The sequence below is a fragment of the Tyto alba genome, unplaced genomic scaffold, assembly GCF_018691265.1.
Source record: "Tyto alba isolate M040663 unplaced genomic scaffold, T.alba_DEE_v4.0 Super-Scaffold_10, whole genome shotgun sequence".
NCBI classification, from domain to species: domain Eukaryota; kingdom Metazoa; phylum Chordata; class Aves; order Strigiformes; family Tytonidae; genus Tyto; species Tyto alba.
In genome coordinates, this window is record NW_024881262.1 from 15,161,102 (window position 1) to 15,187,228 (window position 26,127).

General features: G+C 42.2%; 2 protein-coding genes across 12 annotated transcripts in view; both read right to left on the minus strand.

Annotated features, from left to right (window-relative positions):
• ACAP2 (ArfGAP with coiled-coil, ankyrin repeat and PH domains 2) overlaps positions 1 to 8,204 on the minus strand; it is a 68,223-nt gene extending 60,019 nt beyond the window's left edge. For all 7 annotated transcript variants that reach the window (XM_042795275.1, XM_042795266.1, XM_042795260.1 and 4 more), the window contains exon 1: positions 7,952 to 8,204. In XM_042795275.1, coding sequence (XP_042651209.1) covers positions 7,952 to 8,004 — 53 coding nt within the window. In that variant the 5' untranslated portion in view covers positions 8,005 to 8,204. The remainder of the gene's footprint in view (positions 1 to 7,951) is intronic.
• A 2,401-nt stretch (positions 8,205 to 10,605) lies between these two features.
• PPP1R2 (protein phosphatase 1 regulatory inhibitor subunit 2) lies at positions 10,606 to 25,691 on the minus strand. Of its 5 annotated transcripts, XM_032986822.2 has the most exons (8): positions 25,478 to 25,691; positions 20,777 to 20,884; positions 20,227 to 20,307; positions 19,821 to 19,924; positions 18,435 to 18,614; positions 16,961 to 17,116; positions 15,361 to 15,411; positions 10,606 to 14,017 (listed from the first exon to the last, which is right to left on the minus strand). In XM_032986822.2, exons 1-7 carry the CDS (start codon positions 25,633 to 25,635, stop codon positions 15,407 to 15,409), a joined length of 792 nt encoding a protein of 263 aa, XP_032842713.2. In that variant the 5' UTR covers positions 25,636 to 25,691; the 3' UTR covers positions 10,606 to 14,017; positions 15,361 to 15,406. The 5 variants fall into 5 exon arrangements, with proteins under 5 accessions (XP_032842713.2, XP_032842716.2, XP_032842714.2 ...); XM_032986825.2 differs by lacking the exon at positions 16,961 to 17,116 and having other exon boundaries at positions 25,478 to 25,690; XM_032986823.2 differs by lacking the exons at positions 15,361 to 15,411; positions 16,961 to 17,116 and having other exon boundaries at positions 25,478 to 25,690.
• Between the last annotated feature and the right edge of the window lie 436 nt (positions 25,692 to 26,127).

Genomic DNA, 26,127 nt, shown 5'->3' on the forward strand with positions numbered 1-26,127 from the left:
AGTCTAAGAAGGCATCAGCGAGTGGGACGCGTCTCCGGCACCGCCTCACAGAGCCCCCACCGCTGTGCAAAGCGGCCAAGGGAGCCCTGAACGCGGCTCGGATCGCTGCGGCAGTGAGGAAGGGGACAGGAGAGGCTCGGTGCCTCCCTGCGTAGAAACCACGGAGGGAAAACCAAGCCCCATCTCCCAGCTCAAATTCTACACCTCTGGTTTGTCAGGCTGAAGTGATAACATTCATGGCAAGAAGTTAGACGCTGAGTTCAACATGCCTCTTCCTTTGTACTGACAGAGTGAATTTGATTCAAAGTTAAATCCACAAAATGTCATTCTCAACATCAGTACGCAAAAATCTGTCGCATGATCTACAGCATTACGTAAGTTATACATTTTTTTAAAAACAATTACAAGATCACTAATAATTGAAGACTAGGATATTTAAAATCCACAGAAATGTTGAGCTAGTGTGATATCCATGTGCTCCTACTTAAATTAACATCTGGCACACAGAAAGATGAAAATTGGGAATTCTCTTGCACAGAACTAAGTTTTGTCAGATAGAATACATTTCACTACATATGGCTTCACCAATTTCTCTTTGTATTACATCCAGCTTCAAATACAAAAATATATTTTGGAAGTTTAGAAATTTTAAAATCACATTGTGCAAACTGATCGCTAGGTCTGCTTTATGTTTATTCATCAGAGGTCTTCCTTTAATGACTGTTACTGAAGACATATCAAATTCATTAAGAGAAAAAAGGTAGGTTGTGCATGTGCACTGACTACTGTTAAGACTCTCTCCCTCATGCAAAATCACAATACAACTATTTAAATCACCATTGCTATTGACATATGAACTCTAAAAATTATTCAAGAGCATCATCCCTGCATACCACAGAGTCTTAAGAATTTCAAACAGAAAACTGAGTATTAAACATAAAGCCTGACTCACAGAAAGATACATGCCACATGAGCAAGTTTGCCAACCGTTCTGACAGGCATTTTCTCTGTCCAAAACCTCTTCTCATAAAACACTTGAAAGGACTATTTTGCAGCAAATTATTTTCTTAGTCTATCCTTCTGCCTTATCAGTTTGAAAATGTGTACAGTGCATAATTTCACAAATTAATTTCTCTTTTACACAGGCATAAAACATTTACAGTGCATCAAAACAATTGATTTACCCTAAGTCTGAGGCCTGGCTACTTTTAATAGTCACAAAGTAAATGTTAACTGCAATGCAATTATTCTGCCTCATATGCAAAGAGTCCTCTTGAAGAGATCATCAGAAAGGCAAAACAAAGTTTTAGTCTACTGGACTGGATTGCTTAAAATTTTTTTGTTTACGACCATAATGATAGTATCTACTATTTTTCATGTTCTTGGTCTAATCTTTTAGTCATCTGAGAGTGTGGCAACAAAACCAGGATTTATATTGTCACACAGAAAAGTATGGAACACTCTTGCATATATTAAAAAACTAGAGTTCACATGCTAATCTGCATTTCCTCATAATGGTCTTCTACTGCAGACAGCTACTTCAGCTGTTATTTTTGTTACAAATCTGCCATTATCAAAAGCAAACCACCCAAATTATTACCTAAACTCACAGGGGCATCTAAATCTCAAACAAACAGCACCGTATCTGCTCAAAAAGATCACAAATACATTCACACAGTTTAAACTTCTATCCATGTTTTTAGACTGAATTCTGCATGCACAAGTGAGAAGCAAGAAAAATTAACTAAATTAGTCAGAATTTCTTATTCTGTTTCCTGCCCACGTAAATGTAAGGCACTGTAAGACATAACATTAAGTAACCACTTGAGTTTTTTGGTGAAGTTTGGTTTTGGGTTTTTTTGGTTTGGTTTTGTTTTTTTTTTTTTTTTTTTTTTTGCACTCCCTCATAACACTTTTGCATTTGCATCTTCTTCAGATATTAAACTAATTGATTTAGCCAGGAAGGCTTGCATCAAGATCCAGGCAAAGGGTTCTTGGCTCTGTAAACCATAATTTCAGTAGGAAAGTTTCTATAGTCAATGAAAGTTATATGTTTTCCTTTCCTTTTTCTCCCAAAGCAGGTTATCAGGATGGAGTTTGCTTTGGGGACTTTTTAGAATGATTTACTATAGTCAAAATTCACTAATAACTTAAGTCATATTGTTCACTGCATGAAGTAAGAACAGGAGAAATGCTGACTAAATAATACAGTTCTGAGTACATGGTTGTTAAGAAGCTAAGCCTGAAAAAAGATGACAGGACACTGCTAACGTAGCTAAATCAGCACATTTGCTATTAGGAGGCCAACTATTTCACAGATGCATACAGGAAAAAAACAAAGCTACCCAAAGCCCACCTAGACCAAGACAGACAGATTTCTATTTTATAGCTGCCACCTTGCTAACGAATATTCTATTTACTAACCCTACTTTCCAGAGATTTTAACAATGATATTCCTTCCCCCCACAAATATAAAACTATAATCTCCATAAGTTTAGTTCTTGATGTAGCTACATGAGATGTGCCTACCAACATAAATGAAACACTCCAGGCTAAAGAACCAAACCTCTTCAAATGTATATTTAAAACTTCAGCGACTTGTATAATTACAGTTACATTGCACACACACACATGCATAAATAAGCTGTCCTTCTAATTCTGCAAGTACTCTTTAAAGACCAGTTGCACAGGCTTAATTAATATCAGTTCTTCAGCAATTGACCCTGCTGTTATGCTGCAGCAACATTGTGATAGCTAGCAGATTTTGTTGCTGCTTCCACTGCAAGCTCCCTTCTCAGTGTGTGGGGTTTTTCAAAAGTTCCCAGATAAAAACTTAAAAAGACCAAACCCAAGGAAATCAACATTTTAAGTTCCTATTAGCATTCAAGATATAGTTAAGATGTTTCAGTTTACTCTTACTTAACCTAAATCATAATAAAACAACAAAGAAATAGAATCAGGATCACCATTAAAAAAAAGTGACCTTTATAATTCATAATTATGACATCCAACTTTGGGTTTTTTTTTAATTAAAACAATTTAGGTAAACTAAATCAAGACAACCTGATTTCAGGACACATTTCTCTAATCTCCATTAGGAAGGATTGTAACAACTTACTATTTAACTTGAAAAGGCTTTAAAAGATTTCAGTGTGAGAGATTTTGATGAAATACATTCCAGAGGGATCTTTGATGAAACTTCTTCACTCTAGCATGATTACCCTAGAAGAAAAGGATCTGACATTGGGTCTTACCATCCTATGCATCCCTTTCTTTAGGTCAATTATTTTCTTAATGTACAGTTGAAAGATGTAGTCACAGATTTAAAGATAAATAAATCATTGACTGCAGTCTGAGTAGAAAAGCACATTCACTGTAATCTCCACAGAAGCAAAGAATTAGAAGTTTAGAAGCACTCTGTTTAACTAACTCCATCAGACTCCTAGCAGTATGGACTGAGATGTTGTACACATGTAACTCATCAGCATCCCGCTAAGATTGTCCTCCAGGTCACTACACTTCAGCTATGAAAACTGCTGTTCTACAGTTGCATACTGGAAATTATAAACGTAACAGCCACATAAGTATGAAAAATGGTAAATGCAAACTTACAAGCAAATGTTTGGCAGCTTCCTCTTTTGACTTCTTTCTTTTGTGTTCTGCAATACTTTCCAGCCAGCCTTGCCAAATAAGTTACAAACTTGCTTTTCAGTCCCAAACACCAAGGGCAGAAAGCCCAGACCAAACATTTCTTTGGAAATTCCTCCTAAAACAGCTAGGTACAAGAACAAGACCTATTCCAAATAGGTTAAGTCACTTGCTTACATTACTCATATTTTACAGTGACAAAACACTTCCTGTTACCTGGGAACAGATGCTTAGAGACTAAACTTTGGTTACACAGTACTAATGAAGAGAGGAAAAAAACTCATACATTTAGAAAGCCATAAAGTGGCATGAGCAACTTATTCAGCCTGCATCCCCAGTCTACCCATGAGGTGCATCTCAGCTGGCCCCATTTAGAGAGGCCAGAATCAAAGCCACAGAAGAAAACCAACACACATACCAGGGAACTGCGGTGACAAGCCACTCTTACTTACACTGCAGGCCTGCCTACACAACGCAAGGCTTTAGCTCAGTCTGAATGGAAGACTCCTCAGACAAGTCCCTTTGAAGGCAGCACACTATAACCACCAGTTCAACCCAGAAACTACCCATGACATACTTTTACTAAGAATGGTACTTGGCAACAGTTTCATTTATATTCTTTCATCTACCTTGCTCATCCATCATCTGTTCTGCAGCTGGAGTCTCAGGAAGTCAATACAAAATTAAACACAAAAAAAAAATTTAAACTTCAATAACAGTGACAAGTAAAGACAAATAAAGTATTTCAAAAATACACAGCTTTTTACTGATGCATATGTAAAGACTGGAACAGACTAAAGGTTTTTCTAGAGATTTCTTAAAAGTTGCACGTCACAAGCAACAGAACTTTGCTTTTTCTATTACTTGTTGTTTATCAAGATTATTAACTACTACTTGCAGCAGATATATTTCCACATCACTTAAACTTACCTCTCCTTTCTAAAAACTTAGGTTTGGCGTGATTCATGTCGCTGCTACAATGCCTACCTCACTCATTAAGAGAAAACATTCTTCAGTTAAAAGAAAAAATGAAAATGAAACATCAGTGTAAAAGCCTGTTCCATTAAACTATGAAACTGAAATCCTCATTGTTTACAGATTAGAAGAAAGTATTATTTCACAATACTATTTGCATATAAAAAAACCACTCCAGGAATTCCTGATTATATACATAGAGCTTGCCAGCACAGCTCAGTTTTTACTACTCAAGGACTGCTCCAAGGCTCCTCCCTTTAATGGGAAGTCATCAACACACTGTAGGAGAAGTGCAAAAAGCATTTCCTTGGTAGATCATTCATTTGTCCATACTTTAAGAGAGGGATTCATGAAGGAAAAGCATGTGATTTCAGCAAGATTATTTTCAAAGTAGGTTTAAAAAAACCTAACATGATTGCAAATTTGCAAAAGTGTGCCTGAATTCACAGCCTTTTCCATTACCCTTTTCAAAATCAGCTTCTAAACCTCAAGTTTCCAACCCGAAACTCATCTGGTATGTCATAAGTTTATAAATCTAGTGATACAGTAGACCAACGGCACTTCAGGCTTTATAATTCAAAGATTTCTTTATCTATTTGGAGTGGGGAGAAAAGCATGCCTTACTATGAAAAAACCCACCATACTTCTGATGTGAATCCTTATAGCCATTATTATCTAATCACATATCAGCAATTCAACAGCGACAACCCATGCTCCCTTCATAGGACAGCAAGCAAACAAACCTTTATTTCTTTGGTTCAGGTAACTATGATATTCCCAGATACATCTCAAAGCCAAAAAAGATATACCGTGAACTCTGTCAGAAACAGATAAGCAAGAAAGCCATCTGTCTTAAGCAGTATGTAGTAGCATGTTTTAAAAGATTTAAATAGCTCCCTGTGAAAAGAGGGATTTGGTGACTCAGGAACTCTGATTCACCCATGTCCTCCCAGTTCTCTCCACAACTATAAGAATGTAAACTGTGACATTTCTATACTACACTACATGCCTCCCAAGACATTTATTTAACTGCTCCAACAGGTATACTGATGGGAAGGACAGACTACACCCACCTGCTCAGCAAGGTCAGGAGAAAGCTGCAGTTCTGCTTTGCTGTAAGATAAGGTGTGCAGCACAAGAAGGTGCTTTATGTCCACACTACTCCATGCAAGAACGCTAGGACCTTGTAATGACCTTGCTCTACGTTAATGTCTCTACCATCCCTTAATAAAACAACTGCAGTAAACCTCATTTAGAAGATTTCTAGTATATGGATGCTAAGAATGACCAAAGTTATAACAGCAAATAATGAAATAATAATGAAAGATATTAACTTTTTTCAGGAATACTACAGGACTTTTGCTTCACAATTTTAACTACTTCCTATCAGTTAAAGGTTGGAAAGATGTTTGTGCGGTATCAAGTGATTACACCATAAGGTCTTCTGCAATTTCTTCAAAGGTAGTAGTATCAGAGACTGTCAGAAAGACCATAATGTACTAGAAGACCCTGACAAAGGGGTTTCCACAGTTTCTTTCCTTGAAGTAAAGGAAGGAGGAGGGGCAAAATTAAAATGCTATGAAGTGAGCTCAATTGAACTAGTATGTCTTAACTTGAATAGAGAGAAGCACACTTCTGCTCACACACTTTAGTCACAATTTCTTGCTTTCTCAAGTGTATTCTATACTTCAGCAGGCATCAGTAATTAAAAAAAAAAAAAAACACCAACAAGATTATATTTAATGGTATAGGTCTGTGGTTACATTAAGCCAATCTGAGACTGCATTGTCACCAAATAGACTGGACCCACTTTAAACATAGTTGTGCCAGAAAGTACATATACTAGCAAGCATGTCTAACTCAGGACAAATTCTTATGGAACAGCTACGCCAATGTAAAAGCTCCCTGCTGCCTCAGAGGTCTCACTCCCCACTGTCTTCCTCTAGCCTTGCTTCTGGCAGTGAATTTTCCTCTTCATCCTCCCCAGAAGCTTTAGTAGATTTCACACTGACTCAGCTCACAAACCTAGCTGAAACCATCCAGTCTCTTCTGCCAGGGCAGCTCGCCCACTGAAGGATCCAACAATACAAGTCACAGTCACCAGAAAAAAAACGTGGCAGAAGCAGCCAAGGACAAGCTGGCAGTAGCGACAGGAGCAAAGGAGGAAGAAACAGGAACTCCAATTTCTGTCAGTAGTAAGCCATTCAAACCTTCTTCTTCAACTTCCTCCACATCCCAGAACCACACGATTGCTAAATCCGACACAAAGAGGCGTGAACACACAGCCAGAGACCAGAGGAAGAACAGGACTATTTCCCTCAACAGCTAGAGCTCACCCAGACTGTGCCAACCACAGAGCCACAGGCACTTCAAACATGGGCTCAGTACGGGACAGGAGGGGCACCGCAATGACACATCACATCAAGTCACGGAGCTGTTTGCCTCTCCATCAGCTAGCAAGGTGATACCAGGCACAGAAAGTGGGCCAACGTGCACAGACCAGCCACGCATCCAACAGAGAGGCTTGAGTAGATACAACATTGGAAAATATATCTACAGAGTGGATAAAAACATGGGGAAGGCTGAAAGGAAAAGTTGCCCAGTGTAAGCAGAAGTAATCTACAGCAATGAGAGATGAGTAGTCACTCAAGTGGGGAAAACCAAAAAGAGTACGTGCCTTGGTCTGACAACGGGAAGTAAGATTCTACTGAGTTTATTTGGTACTGGCACCCCGACAGTGGGCAGACTGAGTACAGACACATGCAGCAGACGCTGGATGCTAAAGTGAGAGCACAGTTCTGAAGAACTGGAGATGGACCACCGGGGAGCGCACACTCTGGAGCCTGAGCAGGCATCGCTTTGGCTGCGGAGCAATTCCTGCACCAGCTGCCTGCCACCCTTCACCCCCCACCATCTGCTCCGATGCAGGTGCCCCCAACAGTGCTCCCTGCAGATTGTGCTGCTTCCACACGAGCCCCAGACCCCACGCACGGCCCACCCAGTCCCACCCCCTACACGCGCTGACCCCTTCCCTCGCACTCCCCACCTCCCGCACCCCTCAAAGTCCCCCCACACCCCAGCAGGCCCCTTGTCCTACACATCCCCACTGCCCCCGCCCTGACACCCCGCGCTCCTCAAACCCCCGTCCCCCGCCGCCAGTCCCTCCCCGCCACAGCCCCCCTGCTCCGAGCCGGATACCCGCACCTCACCACCACCTGTCACTCCCCGGGGCCCCTTCCCCACCTGGCAGGCACCCAGCCCCACTTCCCGCCCCCCCTACGCGGCCCACAACACCCCGGGCGCCGGCCCGGCCCCTTCCTGGCGGCACCTGAAGCGCGGCGAGTCCTTCAGGCACTCTTCGAAGTCCACGGTCACCTTCATCTTCCCCTGCCGCGGGGCGCGCCGCTGCCTCCGCTGCTGCTGCTGGTGGCGGCGGCGGCGGGGCGATCCCGGGGCGAGGCGAGGCGGAGGCGGGCCCCGGGCGGGGCTAGGCGGGGGCGGTGCTCATGGCGGAGCGGGGGCGCAGCGGGGCGACCGCGGCGGGAACGCCGCGCCGAGCAGCCCCTCCGCCCGCCTCCCGCGCCCGGCCGCCACTGACGGCACAGCCAGCCAACGGGCGACGGCCAGCTGCGGAAACAGCCAATAAGACGCTGGCGTAGGCGGGGCTTCCCCCAAACGGGCCTCGGGCGGAGTTAGGGCAGTCGGCCCCGTCCAGTTGCAGGAGGCGGGGAGGGCGTTGACCAATCACAAGGCGAGAAGGGCGGGCATAACAGGAAGACCGCCCAATAAGTGGGCCACTCCGGGGAGGCAGCCAACCGCTGGGTGCCGCAGGGATTACTTCCTCAGCGGGCGCCCTGAAAAGTGACAGCCCGGTAAACCAACGGAAAAGCCGGCATTGGCCTCCCACCAACTGGCAGCCCCCATCGCCACGCCTACACGGAAGACCAATCCCAGCGCTCTTAAGCACTGAGAGGGCGGCTCCAGCGCCGCGATAGGCTGGCCCGCCCGTCGCTCACGGCGGATGACGCGGCGCGGGGGCGGGGCGGTTGGCGTTGCTGCTGTGCGGGCGGTGCGTGAGGCGCTCACCGGGCGATGCCCAGCTCATCGCTTGTAACTGATTATTTTTTTTTTTTTTCTCAAAAAACTCAAATTAAAGCCGCTAATTAAGCAGAACGTTTCCCTTGGGGATGAGGCACGCGCGGGGATGCCCGGCCCGGCTCCCACCTGAGCAGGTGAGGCCCGCCGCCCCCCGGAGCCGCGGCGGCTGGAGAGGGCAGCCGGCCCGGCCGGGCGGGGACCGGGCCGCGCGGCGGGAGGCGAGGCGGTGGCTGCGGTGGGAGGGCGCACACGCTCCCGCGGGGCGGTGACGGCGCCTGCTGAGGGGGCAGCAGCAGCTGCGAGGCACCGTGGAGAAGTTACAGCTCCGGGTGCGCGCCGGGGTGTTTCAGATCTGGATCTTGAAAATAACTGTCGCTTCACGTTACTTGGGGGAAGAGTCAGAGTTGTCTTTGAAGGAGCGCAACCAGCAGGCTTTTTTCTGTGCAAAGAGTGTCAAGTGTGCACGTTTGGGTTTTGTACAGATCATTTGTCTGAATACTTTTTGAGTGCTTTCCAGACAGCAAGACAGCTGCTTCACAGAGTGAAAAGGACCATGGTGGCCCTCTCCCCCTTTGTAGTGAAGGAGTGCTGAACATTGGTGGGTTTCTGACCCCTTAAGATAAAACAGCCTTAAGTTTGGCACTGCTTAGTGTTCCCAGATAGAAAAATGACAAGGGCAAGAGAGTGTCAGCCCTCCCCAGTCATCCTCAAAGGCAGTGACTGAGGAGCATAAGTTGTTATTCAACTTAAACTTGGCAAAGATGAAGCAGTGTCACACCTAGTCACAGGCTCTGTCCTGCAGTTACATGGACACCATGCTGGGAAGCTGACTGCAGAGGATGACATTCACTCCGGGCTGCTGCAGGAGTTTGAGGAGCTGCTGTACCAGCTCCCAGGAAGCCTGCTCACACCCTCAAGTCTTCACACCCTCCCTCCAGTGCTCCAGCACCTGTACCAAGCTTCACCTTTATTTCCCCCCCCCCTTTCCTTTTTTCTTATCTTCCCCGTACTCTCTCCCCCAACTGCCTTTTGCTCACACCTGGACAAACAGTCAACATGGAAGGATGGAGGGGAACATAAGACTTCTTTTCTTTCAAAGTTGAATGCCCACTGTACCCTTACTGTCCCTCCCTCAGTTACAGTGTCCTTTCACAGAAGCAAAGGGACACTTTTTGGTTCAGTCACTTGCAGTTTAGGGTTTCAGGCTTTTTTTTTTTTTTCTTAAGACTGGTGAAATGTCCAATTCAAACTGCAAGTGAGGGAGATGCAATGATTGTATATTTTTGTGAGCCGTCCCTCACCAAAAGTAACCCAACTAGTGCCAGTTTGGTTAAGGAGTCGAGCACATCCATCACACCCACACAGAAACAGCAGCAAATTAAAAGTTTTGTATCACTGAGGCTGCGTTCACATGGTGAAATCTACTTTTCAACTGAAGTGTGCAATTGAAAAGAGAGCCCAGCTCTTTTGTTTTGGAATACAGTTTTACTTCCTAAGGAGTTAGTGTTAGTCATCTTCCCTTACTCAATGCTAGTAAGTGATTAGTCAGTGCTGACCACGAGGAGACAGCCCAGTCTTGCTTTAATCCTTCAACGCACAAAAAGTACCTTGAAAAATGCAACCTCTGGTGTGGTGCTGCTGACTTCAATTCATGATTCAGGTCCCCAGATCCACCCTCACATGGAGGTAGCCAAGCAACTACAAAATCTGAAAGTATGTACAAACTGATGTATATCGAAGTCACACTAAAGCGTACTTCCTTGTTTGCAGCGATGAGGAAATTGCAATATTGGGTGAAGTATTCATCTATGAACACTGCAAACTTTACAGTAGCTGCCATTTTCTTCTAAAAAGCTACAAGAATTCAAACCAATACATCTAGTATTACTGCCATAGGGCACTAATGAAAACAATGGTTTATTTACTTTGTGACACTTAACACTGGTTTCAAACAGAATAATTACATTTGTGAGGTGGTATAATAAAACACCACAGAAAGCATATTACAGAAACAGAGTTCTGGAAAGATATACAAGTTTAACACAAGAACAAGCTGTGGAAAAAAAATATTTGCAGTTTCCACAAACTGCATACAACTCAGTGTGAAAGAAACTTCAAGGACAGGAAAAAGAACTTTAAAGACAGAGTTAAGGCTCTTATTTGCAAGTGATCTTCCTATTGGAAGCATATTGAAAATATTTTTTTCTCAACAGGATGCAGCTTGAGGACTTAAACATGTGCAAGAAGCTTCAGAATTATGATGCTGTGGAGCTCAATGTCCACATTAGTAAGGGCTGCATGTCTTGTTTCCTCTTTACCCCACTTTTTACTATACAAATGAAATTTTACCATATGCACCACAAAATTAAGATGTGCATGCAATCCATCAAATGTAAAAAGAGAAAAGGCTTTTCTTCCCTTGTCTCCATTCAGCAGGGAACCATAATTGATATATCCAGAATAGAAGGAAATCAGACATCCTTTTGCAAAAAAAGCTATCTGTATTTACTGCAAAGTAAACCTGCCTGGGTTAGCTATTAAAACACACGAAGTAAATAAAGTAAAGCAGCCTTTCAGTTAAAAGCAGTATCAGGTACATCGGCCTGCACTCCAGGTGAGCAAGATGAAGAAGCACAAACAGAATTATTGCTAGCACTGAAGAGCATGAAGGAGAATAAATCCTTTAATAAAACCCGTAACTAAAACTAGTACAAGTTCCAAAATGGCATCTTACTAAAACTTGGGGGCTTGGTGGCACAGAAAAATGAAGATCACCCAAACAGCTCAAAATCATCTGACTGATGAAGGGACCTACTATACGTTCTGAGGTTCACTTAAAACCATCTTCATGCATTTATGTATACTGTACCTCCCTCAAAGCTGCATACCCATTTCATCCAGGATGTTGGAAGCCATTACAGGAAAGGTCTCTAACTGGAAGTTAGCAAAAGTTTTTTCTGTTTGTTAAACAAAATGCTTTGCAGGCGTTGTAGGGTATAAAGTACCCTTGCTGAGCACCAAAATGAAAATGAGGTCTTGAACGCAGAAAGCGTGGGGGCAAAGAGGGCAGGTCATTAGCTCATGTAAGAGCTGCTTCTGATGGATTACACCGTAATTGTGGGTATGAAGTACCCACCTGTACTTATCACAAAGTACCAATAGTCTGTTTTACAGCATCATAGAAGACACCTGCTTTACCCACACACATTGGTCAGATCTTGGCCCGCTCACACCCCAGTCTGAAAGTAACAGGGCTTTGCTGAGTGCTGCCGCGCTCAGCAGGACCGAACTGCCCTGCTGGGGCAGGCCAGGCTGTCAGCTGCTCAGTCTGAAATACAGCTCAGCACAGACATTCCAACAGGCAGAACACTGCAAGCTGGTATATAAAGGGAGCAAACTTTAAGGTTTGAAATCCTATTCTTGGGAGGCAAATTTAAAAGCTACAGTAAGTGACTTTGGGAATCAGAAGTATTTAAATGCTTTGCCCCTGTTTAATCTATAGAAATGACCATGTTTGATATAGGAAGAAACAGAATTCTCCATATTGAAAAACTGGCATCACCACTCTGGACTGAATCAAGAATTCAACTCTTTCTTGTGAAAAGATGCTATTAATCCTGATTCAGGCCCTTAGAAGAGTAAATATCCCACAACCAACAACCCTTTTACCTACTAAGGAGAAGAGACAGATGGGGAAGGCACACTGCAACACCCAATTAGCACAACTCACGGGTATCTTTGGCAATGCATCCATTCTAATGAATTATTCATGTACAAATCTGTCAAAGGACAGCATCCTATTGCCTTATTCACTCTCAATCTCCCTGGGTTTCATGAAAGCTCACACTTGGGAATGCATATAACTGTAAAATAACTTTCATTCCTTTATTCAACTTCACATATACAGTGGACAAAAAGACATTTTAAAATAGATCCATATATCTATATGGATTTTTGCAACATATCAAATTCAGATCAAAATGAAGATACACACTGTATTCCATAACCAAGCTAAAGCTTAACTGTATACTTCATTTGTGTGATAAACCCAGGAACTACTCTGAATACTGGAACATTCACCAATCAACTTCTACTGAATGGGAAGTTGTTTACAGCAGTTTGGAGGTTCCAAATCCCTCTTTACAGGGGCTATACAACCACACTGTAAACAAGTATTTGAATTAGGCATTTTCCCTTCTATTCTTCCAAACAGCCTTCATTTTACAAAAGCATCTGCTGTGGATACAGGAAGATTCAGACCAGTGGTTTTCAGTATGCAGGCTACCAACCGCAAATAAGTAGGAGATCATCAACAATTACCTTGTATAAAGAACAGCCAGAACCCAAACTCAGCTCATCTTCACAGTCCTGATGTGTATTTGCTCATGGCTGGGTGTTTTTCCTCAGATGCTAGTAGCACAAGCACTCTTCGTGCAACTGGAAAGGACCGAAAGTTTGAAACAAGAGCCAGAAGAGTGACAGTCAATGTAGTTTTAAAAGTTGGAGGGAATTTCCATGTTCTCATAAGCCAGAGAGCTTCGCAAAACATCCAGTCCCAATGGATGAGATAATGACAGTTAAATGCAACGTTCAAGTCCACACATTTCCAGTGTAAAAACATTCCCTCCACCAGGCATTAGTATCACCTTAGTCAGAAACTAAACAACTGATTCCAAACACCACTCTTAAAAAGAATACAGGTCTTCATGTAAAAACTGGGAAAATACAGGTCATAACATACTGAAATCTATATAACAGGTCAACATTTTACAACAAAGTTGTAAGACTTAAATAATCCCTTTCTAAACTGCTTAACACATCTGATAAATAGCTTGCATGTCAATCGGATATACGCTGTACCGTTTGGCTCTTGAATCCCAAACCTTTCCATAGGAGATACCACACTTAGAACATTGTTGAATAAATAGTGAAAAAACAAGAGATACTGTCTGTTCCGAAGCATGAAGAGTAACAGTACATTACGCAAGATAATCAGCATTATGCATACAGGGAATGCCATTCTGGTTGAACAGATTATGAAGCAGTGTTCTCCATGAAATACTAGGCACAAGAATAAATCAATTAGACAGGTTTTTCTGTCTAATGGACAAGTCTAAAATTAACATTCTTGGCAATACAACATTGTAACTGATATGCTTCTCAATATTTAAGAGCCTTAATTGCAAAAATCATGAAGCGGTGTTTATATTTGTGTCTTTGACAAGCAGTTACAGTTCTGGACAAATTTCTTCTATACTGTGTACTCTACTTTCCAGCTGGTCACGAGTAGCATGTGCTGCATGAGAAAGATTACAAAAAAACATATAATTCTTCACACTCATTGAATATTTTCAAAACACACACAAGTATCTTCCTGAAATCATCTTTGATTCTCCAAAGGTAATGTTTGCCAACCCTTCTCAGCAATATACAAGCTTTTAGTTTGAGTGTGCAGAAGCTTCTAAAAGTTATTTCACCCTTGTGTTCTGAAGGAATGGCTAACACCATTGTCAGCACACCAAGAGCTGAATGCTCACCACCCCTAGAATTGGGAGGATTTAACTCTGGAGTTGAGAGATATCAATTTGCAGAACATATGAGCTCCTTGAAGCACAAGCAAGCATAGCACTTTCCAGTTCAAATTTCAATTCCAGATGAGACACTAAAAGAAAACAAGCTTATAAATGAAGGAGCAGAGTCTGTTGTGTTTTTCAGGAAGTCGTTAAACTCATGGTTTTGAGCCAAAGAACAGCAATAAATCAGACAAAGCTCCTTCTCATTAGTGCTTTTCATATAAAAAGCCCACTCTCTCTCTGTCTATATATGTATGTATATATACACCTGACAATTCAGTGGCATAAAGCAAAGATCAAATAAAACCACGTTCCAGATGATAATAATCTTTTAAAAAGGCCGGTTAAGCTTGGGCATGAGTTAAACTTGGTAACAAGTGAAGTTTGACAAGCAAACAGCATAGCTAACAAGCAGAACCAATTTGCTCCCAGCCTTCTCACTTAAGTCATTTTTTGGGTGATGCTCACTGTGGTTAAGAACACACCACTGTATTCTGTATCTACCCAAGGCCAGAGGGACACACCCGGTCAACTGAGAGCTAAACTGATGAGCAGTGTCTGAGCAGGGTTATGATAGCAGTGAATGGCAAATGAACCGTAAGCAAAGAACAATAGTTTTACTGCTTGTCAATTGAACTGACATAGATCACACCCTTGCAACTGATACTTCTGTATAGCAGAAGACAGGTCACAGAATTCTCATGCTTAAAATCTACCTACATCAGGAATCTTGCCTTCAGTGATTTCAGAGAATTGTTAAAGGAAAAGTGTTTATGGAGAGGAACAAAGGTCACTTGTGCTGGCAAAGTCTATTTATGTAGGTCCTGGAGTCATAAATGGGGAGTAGCCAGAGAAATTGCAGAGAAGCTGAAATGCTGAAGCAAACAGTCCTAATGCAGTATATTACAACTTTAACTTTATTTTCCACCAAAAAGCTTGGCTTCTGGAATTCATACACATGGGATAAGGTACAGCTACTCAAGGCAAGAAAGGAATGACCCATCCGTTTAAAACACTTGGTAGCCCACAATGAAGACAAGGGCAAAAATATACAAACAGTTCTCACCATTACTGACTGGACTGGCCATCTTCACTTCAGTCACCAAGAAATCTCAGTCTGTAACCAAGAAGTGCAACTTTTATTAGCAGACTTGGTTGTATCTGACAGAAGCCTTCTTAAAAACCTGTCCTAAGTCTTTAGCCTCTTCTTCAAAAGGGGAGTGTAGAAATTAGAAGAGTACTGTTAGTTTTGCTCAAAAACAAACCAGACATGGTTAGGGGGTAGAAAAGAACACTGGATAAGAAAAGCACAGAATCGTAAAGGGATATTCACAGATAAAAAAACTTCCCCATGAGAAGAGGGCCTCAAACGGCCTGAAAAACAACCCAGGAGTTAGTGGAGCCCTAGAGTCACAACAGACCAGTAAGAAATGCCTCATATCACATCTTTACCCGGAATGATCATCAGTACTACAGAGGTCATGTTATTCTACTGGAAGAAAAAAACACTGCATGCCAGCTCTCACTTACATAGATTTACAATCTCAGACATAATAGGTGAGTAGTAGCCACATCACCAGATGCTCTCCATAACTTCAGAAGAACTGAAGTCAAATGGAAGAAATTACCAAAATGTAGCTACAAAACAACATGCAGAAGAAGACAGATATTTCCTTTGCAGTTAAAAGCAAGCATCAAGGCTGTTAGTCAGTTTAACAGAGTGATGCCAAAATAAGCCACCACAGAAACAAGCTCCTGCATCACCCAACACACTTTAAAAAAAGAAAACCCTCCTTTTCTGCTCCATAGGAAAGCACTTTAGAATACGATTTGAAGTTGAAAAGCTCTTGAAAGGTATCCAGGTTAATAATCTTTCCACATCCTTACAGTCCTAACAGGGGAATCTCAGGAACAAGAATATTATTAGCATTTTGATCCACTTCCATGAAGGAAACGACCAAATTGAAATACTGTTTTAAATACCCAGTTGCTTAACATGACCAAAAGCATGGCATGAATAAAGGCACAGACTACCAAAACACCCAAATAGCAAGTGTTAAAACCAGCTATTTGAGAAACATTCTGTAGCCCTAATATCTGTATAATTAACTTATGAATAAGGAGATTCTTCTGTGTCCTCAGAATACAGATGAGAGTGATCAAGAGATGTCATCTCAAAAAAAGTTATTTCAGTAGAACTTTGACTTTCGTTTAACACAGCTATGTTGCTGAACGTTTATCATCTCAATGTAGGAATTTCTTAAAGTATGGGCAGTGGCAGAAGACAGAGCAGCTTAAAGTTTGTCCATATTCCATCATCCTTTGACCAACCCTGCCACAAAGAATCACACATGGATCAGTCTGAGGGTGTTCAATTCACAAGCTGCTGCAAAAGTGAGACCAGTACTTAAACCTCAGAAGAACTGATCAGGCAAAGACCAAAAGCTGACAGTTGCTATAGGAGATTAGGAGATAATGAAACATCAAGGTTTAAGCAGAATGATACAAAACAAAAGTGAAGAATTGAGAACTACATCAAGTTAATGGAAAGTATTTCTATATGCCATGGTGTGGAGGTGAACCAGTTAATTAATGGGTTGATAAACTGGCAAACAGTTATGTTTATGGAATCTACTGGCTGTGAGCAGTCTAAAATTGATAATTACCAGTTGTGGCTCTGAAGCTGGTTATGAGGCAAGGTGGAATGGACTTCAACAATAGAGATGGAAAAATGCTGCAAAGGTGTGCCTTCTTTCCACTGGCGAATGCAGCTGGGGAGCGGAGTTGCCTCTGTTTTACAGCAGAGTGCAGAGAGATGGCAGCTTCAAGCCATGGAGAAAGGTCATAAGGTTGCTTATTGGAGCTCTCCTTTCCCCTGGAGAGTGAAGTTCTAGTAAATAGCCATAAGGCGTATGTTAAGTTAGTGGATAAAGTCAGTCCATTAATGGGTCTCAGACACATACCAAATGACCCCTTCGGAGCAATTATGAAGGCATTAGTCCTCCTGTAATAAATAATGGGACTAAAATGTGCAATCCACAGAACTTAATATTAAAACACACAACTTCGCAAATCACATTTTTATAGTGTGGAATTTAAACTACTTTTAGAAGAGTTCCTAGTTCACATGGTTGTGAAAAGCAAATGTGAACCAAGTTAAACCCATGCAGCATCTTCCCAAGTCTGCAGATTGTGCTAGTGTCTCATAGCTTTGCCAAGCAACAGATGAATGAAGCTTACAGACTTCATTGCCACTAGTCTCATCAGCAACAGATGTCTATTTTTTTTTAATGCCAAAAACCTGTTCAAAGTGCTTTTACACACAGAGGTGGGTAGTGAACAGCTGGAATTATTCACCAGAAGGCCACCACAAAAACCAAAGACTTTGTTATTATACAGTCTACCCTTCTGACCCAGAGAGAAGCTTAAAGATGACAGAGAAGGTGTCAGCCACTATAGCTCTACGAGTTTCTTATCAAGAGACAGCCCTGAAGCCATGTTCCAGAAACAGCTCCCAGCTAAACATCCCAGACTTTCTTATAGTAGATGCACTAAAAGCAAAGCTGAGGGTCTTATCCCATCTACAGAAGTGAACATTACTGCTTAAGGGCAAGTGTGTATTGAAGTCCTAACAGCAGTTTTACATTACAGTAAGACAGAAGTTCTTACTTAGGAATTTCGATACACTCCTCAACAGGGAAGCATTCAAGCTAGTTTCCCATTGCTGGCTACAGGATAGTTTGGGAACAGAACGGGAACTGAATCACAACGTAAGGCCAGGCTCTCCCATGTGGGCACAGCTTCAAGTGTTCTGTACAAGACAACTCTTCCTTTAAAAGGGGTGCTGTCAACTTCACTACCAAGAGTCAGTTATGCTGGGGAAATAGTACAAAGCAGAGGTGTTTGCTTTTCTGTACTTCACAACAAACAAAAGCCCACATGCTATTTAGCAGTACCAATGGTTTTGGTACCGTACTACAACTCTACCTATCAAGACAGCATGCAATATTGCACACTGAGCTTTATGTACATACTGTACCCTTTCTTTCTATTCATTCTCACACTTGAGTGTATTCATTTCCCAACCACTGAAAGGACCACCAGTACTAAAACACGCTTTTTGATTAATCAGCAGCTCACCATGTTCGGTAGATTCTGTATTCATTGTTTCTACATCTGCAGCGTCGTGCATCTCTTCATCCTCGTCATCATCCTCTTCTTCACCATGTAGTTCTTTTGCAATGAGCTGTCTTGCCAGTTTGATGTTTCGTCCTTCATTGTAGTGCATTTTTCTCTTCATTTCAAACTGCTTCTTTTTCTCTGCGGACAAACAAATGCAAATATTTATTTATTCTTTTTAATCAACTTCTTTCCTCTTCAGAGAGGAACCAACTGCTTTCTAGGACAAATTTATTCCTACCTTGAAAGTCCATTGTTTATGTGATCAAGCAATCACTGAATTAAAATAATCTTATTCAAACAGTGGAGTGTTCTTTAATACAAGTCTGACTTACAAAAAGGCTAGTAATTAATGTACTGGAATGGCTGAAGCATTTTTAAAAGAAAGAAAATTAAGAGCAAGTCTGAACAAAGAGGAGCATCTAGTAACAGCATATGAAACTGCAAAGTTTCACAAGACTCATTTCTAAGTAAACTTAAGGACAAATTAGTGGAATAGAAGATGAACTTTTGCAGATATCCAACTTGACTCCTGGCTAGCTACCAAAGGCCACTTATGAGAAATATATTTACCATATGTAGAAAATATTTTCCACTTTCTCCATGGCTTGAAGCCTAACTTTGCTCTATATATTAAACATTATCAAGTTTGACAGTAATGCATTATAATTAAATTAAACTTTGCTTATTGGCAGCTCCAACAGTTTTTTTCTTCCTTTAGAATAGTAAGGTTACATACTCAAAGTGGGAACCAGGAAAGATGAGAGGCAACAGCTAGATAATGCAAGCTTGGAACCTTAGAAGTATTACTGTTTGACTCAAAACGTTCTAGCCCAAGCTAACACAAAACAGCTCTGTTGAAGCAATTTGCTTTGGAACAAATGTAGATTTCCTGCTGGATCCATCTACCAGTTGCTTTAAAAACAACGGAAATATCATCTGTATGTTTGCAAGCAATTAGCAGCATCTTAATTGCAGCAGTACTCATTGAGTTGCTAAGTCTACCTGAAATATGTTCAGATTAAGAACTACTCCCTCACCCTAAAACCAAAAGAGCTTCTTATTTGAGAAGTCTAGGTTTCTTAAGAGGAATTCCCACACCTTAAGCTTGTATACAAGGGGGCAGCCAGGAACAGCAACTTCCTGTTTATAAATAGAACCAAACAGTCATGATTAGAAACAGCACATTTGTTCAATCTTTTACTTACCCTTCAAAGACTATTCAATCTCTATTTTCAAGTCAACATTTTTCTGATAGTACTTTTTCTTCCCAAGTATTTCTTACTGAAAAACTGAAACTATTTGTCAGAAAAACAAACCAAACAAAAAACCCCAACTTATACCTACCTCGTTCTTCAGGTGTTAATTCTTCATCCTCTTCCTCCTCCTCACTGCTTTCCTCTTGCTTTGCTAAAATCTTGGGTCCTTTACCTTCAGCTGCAGCTGCCAGTCTATATAAATCAGGCAACATAAAATGCTGAACAGCAAGTTTTTCACTGTTTAAAATACATAAAATTTCAGAACGCCGATACAAACTGCTTTGTTCATTATTTTTGCCATATTTATGTGTACTAACAACCTGCAAGGGGTTTAAAGTACCAGCGGTGCTATCAAACACTGAAAACTACTTAATTTGACAATAGTAAAAGTCTGACTTCTAGAGAAGTCAGCAACACCTTTCCATAAAGGAAAACTGACCAGGAAAGAGAAAATTATCTTAACATTTAAGTCAACTTTCTATGACAATACTTACTTTTTACTCAACACATCTGCTTTTAAGGGCTCATTTGATTCTGAATCACTCACTGCATCCTCATCGTCTTCTCCTACCATGCTTGAAGGGCAAACAAAAAGTAGCCTTTATCAATAATTTGCTGCTTAAAATTCGCTTGGTAAAACAGTTAAAACCTTTAAACATTCAATTAAAAGACTCCTTTAATACTTCAACAACTTTCCAAATCTAATTTAAACATTGATATGACAACTTTATATTCTAATATACAGATGTTAACTGAAAATAAATAAAATCAATACAAGTCAGACTTATTCCATTCAAAGCCTAAAGCCTGATAGACATAAACAGCCTAAAAATTGACTTTATCCTTTTCAACAGTTCTCCTCAACAGCTAAAAGCCTTTATTTAGAAGCTCTGTAAATGTGAGTATGTTGCATATATCTAGTAGGCCTGCACAGTCTGTCAGCCAATCAGCTATAATAAATACCGCATAATCTAAAAAGTCAATTTTGCTGTACAGCTACTGTGTCACCTGGCATCATTTAGGACAGCAGTTTAGCAAGCCTACCTGTGATAAGGAGTACTTGGCTCATCTATTTTCATCAAGCCATAATCTTTGCCTGCTGGGTGGTATGTAGCTATGATGTTCATTTCATCCCACTTCTGGGATTTTTTACTGAAATAAGAAAACAAAGTTAAATTTTATCATATTCTAAAAACAATTAGTTCTGTTTGGCCACAGAACAAATGTTTAGAATGTCTTTTGACCTCTAATACATCCTAAGCATAAAGAATATTGTTATGACACACAGGCATGTTCAGAGCATGGCTATTAAATACTGTTCTGTACATACTTTAGTTAAGCTATGACAAATTTTCTGTGCAACTTTATTTCCCTAACAATTCACAATAGCTAAAGAAACTCAGTGATCTATAAATGTATTCTTATTCATATACATACATATATTTTTCTCAGGCTACCAGTCCTGTTCAACTGCTGTCCTGCTAACTGCCTGCTTTTGTTACAAGTCACTGTAAATCATTCTTCCTCTTACTACAACCCACAACACTTCAACAAAACCAAGTAACTTCCACCTTACCTCTGCTCAGTGACCTGCTACGAGTATTACCAGAACTGTTACATAAATGATACCAACCAACAAATAAGTTCCTGCAGTAAAATAAATAGCACTGAACATTCTGGTTATTAATACTGCATTTGTCATCCTAAATTGGAATCATAAAACAGAACTGATTCACTGCTGTAATTAAGCCAAGGGAGTTTCACATTTTACATAGACAGGCACCAGTGATGGTACATTATTTAGAATTTCATCAGAGAATTTACCATTTTATGTATATTTGCAGAAGAAAAAAGCACTGACAAAATACATAAGCCACAAAGAAAGCAATTGCCTTGTGGCTAGAGGAGGAGTCGCCCCTCCACTGGTCTAAAAGCCACAGAAATGTTTAATCAATAGAAACTATCAGGTTCCACATTTTCTCTAAAAAGGTTATTGCAAGCTTCATACAAGTAGTCTTTTGCTTAGACTAAATCAAATAATTTAACTCTGGAAGAGTAAAATAATTCCGCTATTTAATATTAACTTATGCATTAACATATTCCTGTTGCAAATTATTATTCACAGAAGGAAATATTACAGGACTTTGGGTTTTTTTTTTTTTGGGGGGGGGGGGGGAGATGGGGTTGTGGGGCCAGTTGGCTAAAAGACTTTAACTTAACTGCTCTTTTTTAGACACTGTTCAAATAACACATTTGAAAAACATATTCCATCTCAAGAACACAGCTGCTCAAGTGGAATGTTATCTGTAAAACAAAACTGATAAAGCAAAACTCCAAGCACAAACTAAATACATTTTATGGAGAACACTGCATAATGCAATGGGGAAAAAAAAAATGAAGGGATAAAAAAAATAGATGCTGAATCCTATGTGTCACAGACATACTCCAGAAACAAAGCCAAATTAAGTGAACTTAGTAAGTGAGCTTAATACCCTTAGCATACAGTAACCAATGTCAAACTCTCACAGTTTGAGGCTTCAGATCTATTTAATCATTTTGTTTGAACTGCAACACAAGGATTGCAACCTAAGCGGACAACACGTGAGTCAGATTGCCTGCTCTGGCAGGGTGGAGAGTCATGAGCTTCATGATGACAAAGCAAGAGCTCTAGACTAGGAATGCCAGTTATTCAAACCTATCTATTTAGGAGTCGAAAAATCACCAGTTAAACATCAGCTAAACACCTGCTTAAAGCTCATCTATGACTAATATAAGATGATCATACAGTTACATAGTGAGCACCTAAGAATTTCTACTAGCCGTAGCAGCTGGACAGTGGTACGCAGCCCCTGGTCAAGACAGAGCTTCACTGAAGAGGAAATCTGATAGATGGGAGGAACTTCCATCACACCCTTTGTGTTCACTGCACTTGCCCAGAGCACATCAAGGTTTATGGCCTGGGCTCACAACTCAATACCCAATAATAATATTGGCAATGTTAGGAGAATCAGTTTGGCATACACTGCTCTTGAAATTAGCCTACAGCTAGCCATTCAGTGACAGAAATGCAAGAATGAGGAAGCTTTTAGTGGTTTAGGTTTTTTACACTCATTTCTTTAAACTCAGTTTTCAACACTAAAGGCCTTTGGTGTGAAACACCTCCCAAAGCACAATTTAAAATTCAGACAGGAAAAAAAAATATCATTAGTGGCAAACAAACATGTCATTTCACCCCTCCATGTAAAAAGCCATCACAGGAGAGTGACTCAGTGCTCTAAAAACCCACACCTCCCTTGACTGTCTCCAATTTAGCATGCTTAGGCATGCCTGAGCAGCATAACATTAATGATAGAGCTTAGTATGGGCCGTCACAGGAAAATACTTCCTGACAGCCTTTCACATATAGCAATAGGAAATCTAATCTTCCTTAGGAAAATCAGATTTGAAAAATCTCACAAGTTCTCATTTGTATTCTCTCACATCTTTAAATATATAAAATCCTTTACTTTGACACCACACCTTGACAGACAAGAAGTTTCTGCAGCAGTATTGCTCAGAGCAACACCGCTCACAGCTCACTCGCTCTGACCACAGCAGGCTTCCCTCTGGCCCATTCCAACACAGGTGCTTGCACACACTCTGTAAAATATCAGATCACTCACAGGCTCTTACAGGAGCCTTAAGGCAAAAAATACTGTATACCAGGAATGCCAAGAACGTATCTGCAATTAAAACACGATCTCAGCTCTTAGGATGCAATTCCAGTCGTGTCCCAATTTCACAAGCTTCCCTCTTCCACCATGTTTTCATTACAGAAGTTTCCCAAAGAATTTTACCATCACTAACAACGGTGCAAGGTCAATAATGATGCAAATACATGCTAGCTCTACTGAACATGGTGCTTTAAAGGATGGCAGCTGACACAATGAGCTCTTTCATCTGAAGCTATTTTTAAAGGTATTCAGACCTAAATTTCAATACCAGAAATAAACAGAGAGACTGCTGATTGAGGTGCACAAAGAAAACAGATACATGAATTTATACATTAATTTTTAATCTTCATGGAAAAATTACAGCTGTACTATTTATAATTAAGTAGAAAATTATTTTGCTGAAGTCAGAAATGATACTGATTTAATGAAGCACTGCCAAAAATAACACCGGCACACAAACCAGCTTTAAATACCCTATACTGATCTTTCCAGGAAATCTTCTAATGCAGCCTACCAGGTTTTGCCAATATCATTTAACTTGCAAGGCAATTTCAAAATTAACCTAATTGACTTTATTGACTCACACTGGTAAACAGGAAATAGAAACTGGGCCACTGTCCACTTAACTGCTTCACGATAAATTACAGTATACTATAACCAATATGCCATATATGCAGTTCATCAGTTTGTACTCTTAATTGCTGATGATTCTTTAAGATGGTACAAAAAAGACTGCAGAAAATTAAACAGAGGCTGCCAACAGCCAGTTTTATTTTGTGTTCAGTGTGGTAAGAAATGCCTTGCACTACATTATATTGAAACTAAAGAATGGGGAAAAAAATATCACAATATTTGTGTAGCATATTGTTATTTACATTCATCTCCTTCAAAAACATCATCTCATTCCTTCAGTTGCTACAATTTCTCCCTGGAAAGCAGGAGCACTTAACACAGTCAACACAGAAAACCAGAAATTTGACATTCCTACCTGGCTGACTCTTGACTATATTCCTGACATAACTGAAGAGGAAAGGAGTATCACCATAACACAAAAAAAAAAAAAAAACCAACTGCATGTTTATTTTATTTTATCATTACTTCTCTCCTTGCAATACTAAGTGAGAGCCCAAATGAAGAAAACCATCAAAAGTGATATTGTAAACACAGAGTTGAGGTCAAGCCCTGGTCATCACAATGTGATGGTGTTTCAGAGCAGCGTTAGGCAGCGCGTACTGGATGCCAACCTCAGGAAAAGTGCAAGAATTCTTACTGGTCAAAGGCAGCTAGCTGCTGGCTGGCTAAAGACCACTTCTTGCATATCTGGATTCACTCAGCACATTACAATTAAACCAAGATTTTCTTGTCATTTCAAAACACAAACCACACAGCCAGTACACATTCTCAATTGTGAGATCTTTACAGATGAATCTTGCACTATCAAGAATACATCTTACTTATGTTTCAACCCCGGAGAGGTCCTCTCCCCAGGGACATGCTTCTGGTTGCAGAGAAACACGCTACCTTTGAGAAGACTTAGAATAAATCTCCCGTGGCAAAGAGTATTTCCCAAACTGTAAAATATCCTCATAGCAACTGTAAAACCTTCCCATTTGTCTGTATGAACGAGCACTGCGAGGTAGCACTGCTTCTGCTAATACTTCAGAAAGAATTGCACCAGCTCTTTCACATCGCACTCCTGGCAAGTCCCGACCCCACCTCCCCTGCTCCCCTCACCCTCTCCACCCGGGCGCTTCCACAGCCCCCGCCCCGGGCGGTGATCCAGCCCCAGCGGGGCGCTTCCACAGCCCGAGCCCCGCCGGCGAGCGGCTCGGTGCTGCAGGGCGGCCGCAGCGCGGGGAGCCCAGCGCTACCCCGCCCGCCCCAAGGGAACGGGAGACGCCGGCTGGCAGCCGGCCGCGGACGAGCGAGGCGGCCGAGGGCAGCGGGGCCGGAGGGGAGGCCCCCGCTGGGCCCCGCCGCCGCCTCACTACCGCCGGGGTCGCGGCTGGGCTGGGCTCGGCCCGGCCCTCACCCGTGCTCGTCCTCGTCGCGGGCCGGGCTGGCCCGCCGCGCCCCGGGGGCGGCTGCCCCCACCGCCAACTTGCCACCGCCCTTCTTCAGGATGCCCTTGATGGGCCCGCGCCCCGCCGCGCCCGACGTCGAGGCTGCCGGCACCGAGGGCGCCTCCATGGCCGCGCCGCCCGCTTCCGCCCGGCCCCGCCCCGCCCCGCCGCGCCGCGCCGCGCGTCAGCACGGGAGCGGGAACGGGGCCCCCGCGCCGCCGCTTCGGCAGCGCCCCCTGGCGGCCGGAGGACCGTCACAGCCCCGGCTGCTGCGCACGCGCTGTCCCCCGCGCGCGGGGCTCTTCCCCACGCGGAGGGGGGGCGTGTCGTGGGTCGTGGCCACCTCCCGGGGCTTCCCCTCACCGAGGCGGGGCGCTGGGGCGTGGGTGAGGCTTCGGGCACGTGTGGCACTGCTGCCGCTCACGCAGGGCCCTCGCACGCCCCGTGTGCGGAAGAGAACCGGGATCCGGTGAAGCAGGGAGGAATAGGGCCCACCCCCCGCAAATCAGACACCCGTGGGGGCCACCGCCCACCGTCCTGGCAGCCTGGGGACGCGGGTGCGGCCCGTGGTTGTGTGTCGCGGGGACGGCGTTGTTGGGAGGCCAAAGTGAAGCGGGAT

Excerpts from the sequence above, each read along its gene's own strand:
- PPP1R2 (XM_032986822.2), bottom strand. The coding sequence starts at position 25,635 with ATGGAGGCGCCCTCGGTGCCGGCAGCCTCGACGTCGGGCGCGGCGGGG. Across the intron at positions 19,925-20,226 it reads GCAGATGTGTTGAGTAAAAA|ACTGGCAGCTGCAGCTGAAG; the intron begins GTAAGTATTGTC and ends TGATTTATATAG. Across the intron at positions 17,117-18,434 it reads TACAGAATCTACCGAACATG|CTGCCATCTCTCTGCACTCT; the intron begins GTGAGCTGCTGA and ends CATGGCTTGAAG.